The 7,929-nt window shown below is 46.6% G+C and overlaps 1 protein-coding gene across 1 annotated transcript in view; it reads left to right on the top strand.

The window, feature by feature from the left end:
* The first annotated feature begins 3,928 nt into the window (after positions 1-3,928).
* The window catches only part of HSD17B4 (hydroxysteroid 17-beta dehydrogenase 4), a 124,676-nt gene continuing 120,675 nt past the window's right edge, over positions 3,929-7,929 (top strand). The window contains exon 1 of the mRNA XM_006033942.3: positions 3,929-4,052. Coding sequence (XP_006034004.1) covers positions 3,995-4,052 — 58 coding nt within the window. The 5' untranslated portion in view covers positions 3,929-3,994. The remainder of the gene's footprint in view (positions 4,053-7,929) is intronic.

Genomic DNA, 7,929 nt, shown 5'->3' with positions numbered 1-7,929 from the left:
AAAAAAATTGGCCATTTTTCGCACTGTAAATCCAGCAACACTGCTGCCATCTATGGCTGACACACCAGATCTTGTACATGACTGCCTGCAAACATTGGAAGCTGTTTATTCTTCAAGGCCAAATCTGAGAGACAAACAATTGATAAAAGAGTTTCAAGCAAAGAAGGGGGAGCACGGGTGGCTGGTAGCAAGGGATGGCCGCATTATCATCCCAGCTGCCTGGGTTCATGTGGTAGTAAAGAGCACTCATCATGGTACCCACTACGGACCCAGGGCCCTGGTAAGATGGATCAGTTACTATGTAACTAGAGTGGGATTAAGAGAGGCTGCCAAGGAGGTATCAGAGACATGTGAGGTCTGCCAGAGAAATAACCCATAAGGAGGGAGAAGAAAAACTTCAGGACATCAGAGAATAGGCAATGGGCCAGGAGAAGAATAGCAGGTGGATTTTACTGAGTTGCCCCGGCAACAAGAGATAAAATATCTCCTTGTCTTTGTGGACACTTTCTCTAATTGGGTTGAGTGCTTCCCATGTCGGACTGCCCAGGCCCGGGAGGTAGTCAAGACACTCCTACGAGAAATCATACCTCGCTTCGGACTTCCAAAAGGAATAGGGTCAGACAATGGCCCACATTTCATTGCACAAATTACTCAGAAGGTTTCTGAGTTCCTGGGAATCAGCTGGCATTTACACACCCCTTGGAGACCTCAGTCCAGTGGAAAGGTGGAACGTATGAATCAGACCTTAAAAAGACACCTTGCAAAGATTTGCCAAGAAGCTCGACTCAAATGGCCAGAGGCCCTACCCTTGGCCCTGTTACGAGTAAGGGTCGCACCACATTCTAAATTGGGATTAAGCCCGTTTGAAATAATGTATGGTAAGCCTTACCCTCTGAGTCTGCCCATGGGTACTGAACAACAGTTACATGTTTTAGGAGAGGGAATGATTAGAGAATATGTATGGTCCTTGGTTTCTGTTTTGTCTTCCATCCATCAGCAGGTACGGGACGTGCTGCAGACACAGGACCAGTATCCTGCCCTGGGAAATCGATTATTACCTGGGAGTTACGTCCTTGTGAAAGATTGGAACGAGGAACCACTTCGAGCCAGATGGAAAGGCCCATATAGGGTACTTCTAACGACCCCGACGGCCGCAAAGCTCGAAGGAATCAAGACTTGGATACATTCCAGTCGCCTAAAGCCGGTGGCTGGACCAGAACAAGAAGGAATCCCTGCAGACTCCGGGACCGGAGACAGAGAACAGTGGAAGGTGGAGCCAATAAGAGACTTGAAATTCCTATTCAAAAGAAAGGAACTTTGAATAATTTGACAATCTTTGATTAAGTTTTATAAGCCTTATTATGAAATTGTTCAAGGTTTTATTGTGGGGCACCCTGATCTGTCCACTCCTACTTATAGGAGGGGAAACCCTTTTACAACAAAAATTTGACCCTCAGGAAAATGTCTGGATTTATCTGGCCCGGGAAATTTTAAATAGAACGGACTTCTGCTTAGCGGGAGGGATCAATGCTCACCTGGTTTTTACCTCATGCTTAATCGCAGTACCAACCCCTTTAAAAATTTTACAAAATTATACTATGCTGAAGAATGTAGAGAAGAAAAGTACATATCAGAATATATATAAGTGGGGGACTATTGTAAAAGAGAAGAATAGAGACATGTTTTCCGTACGGGTTCAGGCAACAGCTAATGCTTCTGAATGTTTCCTAATAGTTAATTGTACTAATAATTGCTTCAAATTGAACCAAGGTAGAAGAATCCTTTGTAACAAGACCAATCAAATATCCTATGTATACACGCATACCATCCTTCCTCGAGGATGGTTTCTGGCCTGCGGGAGAATGATATATTCATACCTTCCAGCAAATGCTACTGGGGGACCATGCACCATTGCCCGGGTAACTGCAGCTCTCCCGAGGAAATCTGACCTAATGCACGCTGAACAAACCCCTCTTGGTGGGAGGTTTAAACGAGCATACACTGCTCTCACGGCTGATTGTGATGAGAATGATTCCCCCGGACTATTATCTAAGGCAGAATACATAGCATTAGCTGCATCTATGGTGGGGGTTCCGGGTCTTGCTGTAAGTAATAGCAGAAATCTTAATGCAGTGGCCTGTGTTTTAGCAAAAGGACTAAATGCTACTTCCTGAGCGCTCTCAGCCCTGAATGCTGAACAAAAACAATTAAGGGACTCTGTCTTAGAGAATAGAGCCGCTATTGATTATCTCTTGTTACGACACAATCTCGGATGTGAAACTTTAAAAGGAATGTGCTGTTTCAACCTCACTGATAATTCTGTACTAATTGAAGACAAAATTGGTGCCTTACAACGATTGGCACAGACGTTGAAAGAATCATCTGGCTTAGACTTGTCCTGGTTAACTTCCTTGCTTCCCAATTTTGGATGGTTGAAACAGTTATTTAGTATGGTTGTTTTATTTTGTGTTATAGGGATTATGGCCTGTTGCTGTATACAATGTTTACCTGTCTTCTTATCTATCTTCAGGCCTAAGGTGAATCAAATGATTTTACAAACGAAGAAAGCTGAGAATACTAGATTTGTGTTGAAACAAATTGAGTGGAGCAATTATAATAAAAATAATTAAAAATGCTCCAGAGAGGGGAATGTCAGGTTTGACCTAGAAACCACTATACAAAGCCCAAGCAAAAGTCTCTGTTATGTAACTAATGCCCATCTGCAATGATGAGACAGTCTTAGATAAAGGATGCTTGAAAACAAAAGCAGAATCAGAGGACTAGGGCAAAGAGCTAATTTAAATATTAAAAATCACACCCCTAGGTGGGGAGAAAGTATGCTAATGAAACATACATGTATGGAAATGAGATACATAGCTAAAACACAGGTATAGAGACATGCTCAGTAAAGAACTCCTTGCGTCACTCCCTTATAACCAATTAGCAAACAAGAATGCTTATGAAGGTCCAATACTCCTGTATAAAAGATGCTTAGAATTAAGAATCTGTGTGCTTGTTACGTGAAATTATTCCGCTTGCACCTTGTATTGCTAGCAATAAATCTTCTTTATACTTTCACCCCTGGTATCTTTATTGGCTTTTGCATACCGGGCATGATCCCAGACTTGAGCTGGGGCTCAACAGCATGGGCCAGATGTGACATTTCCATGGGCTGCATCCGACCTGTAGGCTGCAGGTTGCCTCCAAGGTCCTATTGCAGCATTGTTCAAATAAGCAGGCAGCACAGCAGCTATTCATCAAGTATAAACTTAGGGCATTTTTACACGTGCTCCAGGGGTGTGTGGGTGTGTGTGTGTGTGGGGGGGGGGTTTAATTAGAGCGACTGGTTCTGATCCAGTGTTTGGGCCAGTAGGGAAGCCACCCTGAGGGGCAGAGGGCACCATGACCTGTGCCTGGCCCCCTCAGCAGGGCAGGGAGCTTCATGCCACCCTGCGGTGGAGGGTGGGAAAGGGGTGCTGGTGGGTGGGATATGACCTAGCCCCTTAGGGGGAAGGGGTCTCAGGGGCTGGACATTTGGCAGGGATGAGGGTGGCTATGTTAAGAGTCACCGCTGCTGCACCACCACATTTCCAGACCTGTAGCGTCTCGACGGGCTGCATCGACCTGCGGGTTGCAGGCCGGGCGCCCCTGGGTCAGGCCGGCCACACTCAAACCTGCGCAGGGTTGCCAACCCTCCCGGGCTGGCCGGCAGTGTACCGGGATCCCGGGAGACTTTAATAGGATATTTTAAGAAAAATGAAATGAATGACACTACGTCACGTTGGGCAAAAAAACTCTCCTTGAGTCGCTTTAGTCAGAATCGGCAGTCTGCACCGCAGCGGGGCTGAGGCCCGTGCCAGGGTGGTGCACCCCTCCCCTACGCCTGCACTACAAGTCCCAGGAGGCTGCGCGCGGTGGGCGGGTCCTGGGCCCGGCGCATGCGCGCAGCTCCTGCCCTTTGCCCGGTTGCCGTGCGGCGCTGTGTGGGTGCACCATGTCGGCCCGGCTGCGCTTTGACGGGCGTGTCGTGCTGGTGACCGGCGGGGGCGGAGGTGAGTGCGGGGCCCGCCCGGGGCAGCCCCGGGACTCCTGCCCAGTAAGGGGTCGCTGCTGGCGGGGGCGGGCACTGGCTCTGGGCTGCCTTCCCTGGCCCAGAGCTTCCAAGCCCGAGCGCCCCTTTGCGGGCAGAGCGGCCCCCTCCCCGTGCGCCCCGTGGCGTGTCCACCCGCCTGCAGGACGTGGGCTCGTTGGAGAAGAGCAGGGTCTTCGCCATCTCCCCTTACTGTCACCTGGTCCCAGGCCATTGCTCCTGAGGAGGCTGCTCTGTCCCTCGCCAGAGCTGGGGGCCCGCAGAGGTTACGCCTGTCACCTGTGGGGTGTCCTGCCCTTGGGCAGCCTTGTGCGCTCAAGCGCAGGAGATCTCCATGCCTGCAGTCTCAGCGCAACGCTGGGAGTGCCTGGGGTCTCCCGTGGGGTTCGGAGCGCTCCGGGAACCACGGCAGAGAGCGGGGGGCACATCTTGTGTGATCGTGGCGGCCTGTGCTGCCCACCGGTTGCTGGCTGGGGTTTCCTTAAAAGTTAGGTCGTCGTAGTCCGCCCAAAGGTACAAGTAATGGCAGCCAGCTCCCTCTCTGCTGGGAGGAGCAGGGAGTCTTAATGTCTGTCAACTCTCACCCCTGGTTTCCTCTACTTAAGCTGCTTTTGCTGCTTCTCTCTGTCTGTTGACTTTGACAACGCTTGTCAAATGTGCCCCCCACCCCTGGTTAATTTTTAAAAGTCACTTGCTATAAAGCAGTGGTTCTCAACATTTTTTTTGTACCAGGAGCCATTTGTAAACATCAGTGGCCAATCCTGACCCGCTGCCTCCCACCTCCAGCCCCCCCAGTGTGTGGGGCAGGATGGGGTGTGTGTGTTTGGGGCATGGGGTCAGGGGCCAAGCAGCCCCATGCAGGCTGGAACTCCTGACAGCCTGCAAGCAAAATCCATCATTTCCCATATTTTTCTTCTTTAAACAAAAATCCATTTTAAAAGTTTATTGATTCATTTTTAAAGTTTGTTCATGGCCCTTTCATATGTTGTTGCGGCTCACTTGTGGGTTGCAACCCACAGGTCGCAAAACACTGTTCTAAAGGATTTAGAAGGCAAACGCGCTTGTCCAGGTATCCTTAGGGTAATTGTATGACTGGTTGGGATGGTCCTGCTTTGAGCAGGGTGTTATATTAGATGATCTACTGAGGTCCCTTCCAACCCTGATTTTTCTATGATTCAGTGAACTGCAAGTGGTTACTTAACAGATAAATTTACCTTTGTGGAAGAATGATTCATAGATTCATAGATGTTAGGGTCGGAAGGGACCTCAATAGATCATCAAGTTCAACCCCCTGCATAGGCAGGAAAGAGGGCTGGGTTGATGACCCCAGCTAGATGCATATCCAACCTCCTCTTGAAGACCCCCAGGGTAGGGGAGAGCACCACCTCCCTTGGGAGCCCATTCCAGACTTTGGCCACTCGAACTGTGAAGAAGTTCTTCCTAATGTCTAGTTCAAATCTGCTCTCTGCTAGCTTATGGCCATTATTTCTTGTAACCCCCAGGGGCGCCTTGGTGAGTAAAGCCTCACCAATTCCCTTCTGTGCCCCCATGATGAACTTATAGGCAGCCACAAGGTCGCCTCTCAACCTTCTCTTGCGGAGGCTGAAAAGGTCCAGGTGCCCTAGTGTCTCCTCATAGGGTTTGGCCTGCAAGCCCTTAACCATATGAGTGGTCCTTCTCTGGACCCTCTCCAGGTTATCCACATCTCTCTTGAAGTGTGGTGCCCAAAATTGAACGCAGTATTCCAACTGCAGTCTGACCAGCGCCCGATAGAGGGGAAGTATCACCTCCTTGGTTCTGATTTTTCTACAGTTTTTTTGTTTGTTTGTTTGTTTTTGTTTTTTTGTTTTTTTGCTTTGGGTTTTTTGGTTTTTGATTTTTTAAAAATCTTTGTTTAAATGTAATCAAAAGTACAGATCAGTCTAAAAGCTTTGTGTAGCTCTCAATAGGAACATCTTGCGTTAGTGTTATAGATTATAGTAGCATTGTTTCTTTCTACAGTAATTTGAAACTTGATCTTGCTACACGGGTCAGAACTAGTGAGAGACGTTCTCACATGTATCTTGATCTGTGCTCGTAGTTCTGGTTTTCTCCACCCCACACCTGGAAGCCATTGTGATAAGTGTTCTGCAACTTCTGTGCTAAGTGTTCTGCAAGTTGCAGTTGTTTTGGAATACGTTTTGAAATAGGCAATCATCCACTTTTAAATTACATTGGATTCCTTCAAACCTTGGCCATCTCTCCATAAGACTGTGTTCTCATGTCATGCAACATTTTTTATTTTAAGGAGTGACTTAACAGCATGGCTTTTCCTCTGAAATAGGGGTGGCCAGCCTGTGGCATAAGTGGCATGGGCAGCCTCTTAATATGGTATGCAACAGATTGCAGAGAGAACAGGCAGTGCAATGGGAGATGGAGCAGAAAGCAGAGCAGCAGATCAGGCAGGGAGAAGGGCAGAAAGCAAAACAGTAGATTGGGAAGGGGATGAGAATGGCACTCCGGAGGGTGCAGGGCTGATTTGTAGCATGCCTGCCAAAGAGGTTGGCCTGTACTGCTCTAAAATATTATTTCAGGACTTTTATTTTAAACCAGACTCAAGGTTTAAATTTCCTACCCTCACTTTTTAATTGAGAATGCTGTGAATAGTACTTCGCTGGGTATGAATTTCTTTTGAATTATCTTACTTTCTAAACAAGTCTTATTTTAGTCTTTCCCCCACTTAGGTAAAATATTCTCTATGAAGGAATATTTTCACATTACCAACTCTTCACTTATTTTACATGGTAAAAGTGTCATTAACATCAGGAATGTTGGTTGTAGTCCCTATGCCTGAAGAACGGTGTTTTTGCCGAAAAGCTTGCAAAGAACAATTTTTCCAACTACTTAGTTGGTCTAATAAAAGATACCACATCTGCCAAAGGAACCTCATCTGCCATTAACATCAGGAATGACCTTTTGGGCTGAAAAAGCCTAAATATGCTTTGTCATTTGGGTGATGCGTATAAATTCTGGAGCAGTGGTTTTCAACTCCTCAGAATTTAGTGGCATCCTGTTTCAAAAACTATGGAAAAATAATGGAAAAAAAATTCTGTTGTAAAGAACCCAGAAAGACCACAGCACCTCACTGTGCATTCCTGTTTGAAATCTCTGTGTTTATCTTGTGATTCATGTATTGGTGTTTGCACACCTATCAGTGCTGTTACTGCACAGCACCCTTCAAAGGATGTCAAGGCAACCCCACAGCTTCAGGGTATCTGGTTGCAGATCACTGTTTTAGATAATGATGTCCTGGAATAGTTCATTAGGAGAAAAGATGCTTTTTCTAATTCCCTTTGGGTACCACATGCTGTTTGGAATATAATGGTTTAACTTATCCCAAGGAGCTGCTGACTTTGCACAGCACATCCTATGACCCATTAGGCAACATAAGTCTAATTGGTTTGAGTTATTTTTTTTCTCAGCCCAGGTACTGTGGAAAGATGGGCTCTTAATCTTTACACACATTTTGGGGCTATTCTGCAGCTTGCCAAGAACCTAGTATTAGAGCGGTATTATTTTCTAGTATGTACTTATGGCATCAGAGTCTACAGGATACCTCATGGCACTTCATTTTTGTCCCACTGACACCTGTAATGGAGAACCGAGGATGATCATAAATTCAGATGTTTCATTTGTGTATTAGATAGAGCAAAATCAGTGCGTTTTGAACAGTCTGCATAGCAAATGTGAGCTAGACATGAGTGGTTCATGATGAACAAAGTGGTATTGTAGAATCGGGGAGGGGGGTGGGAAACTGCTCTAAATTTGTGTTTGTTGATGTCTGCTCAATTCAATTTTCA

This window comes from Alligator sinensis, unplaced genomic scaffold (genome assembly GCF_000455745.1).
Source record: "Alligator sinensis unplaced genomic scaffold, ASM45574v1 scaffold418_2, whole genome shotgun sequence".
Taxonomy (NCBI): Eukaryota; Metazoa; Chordata; order Crocodylia; family Alligatoridae; genus Alligator; species Alligator sinensis.
This window is presented reverse-complemented; position numbering and strand designations above follow the sequence as displayed.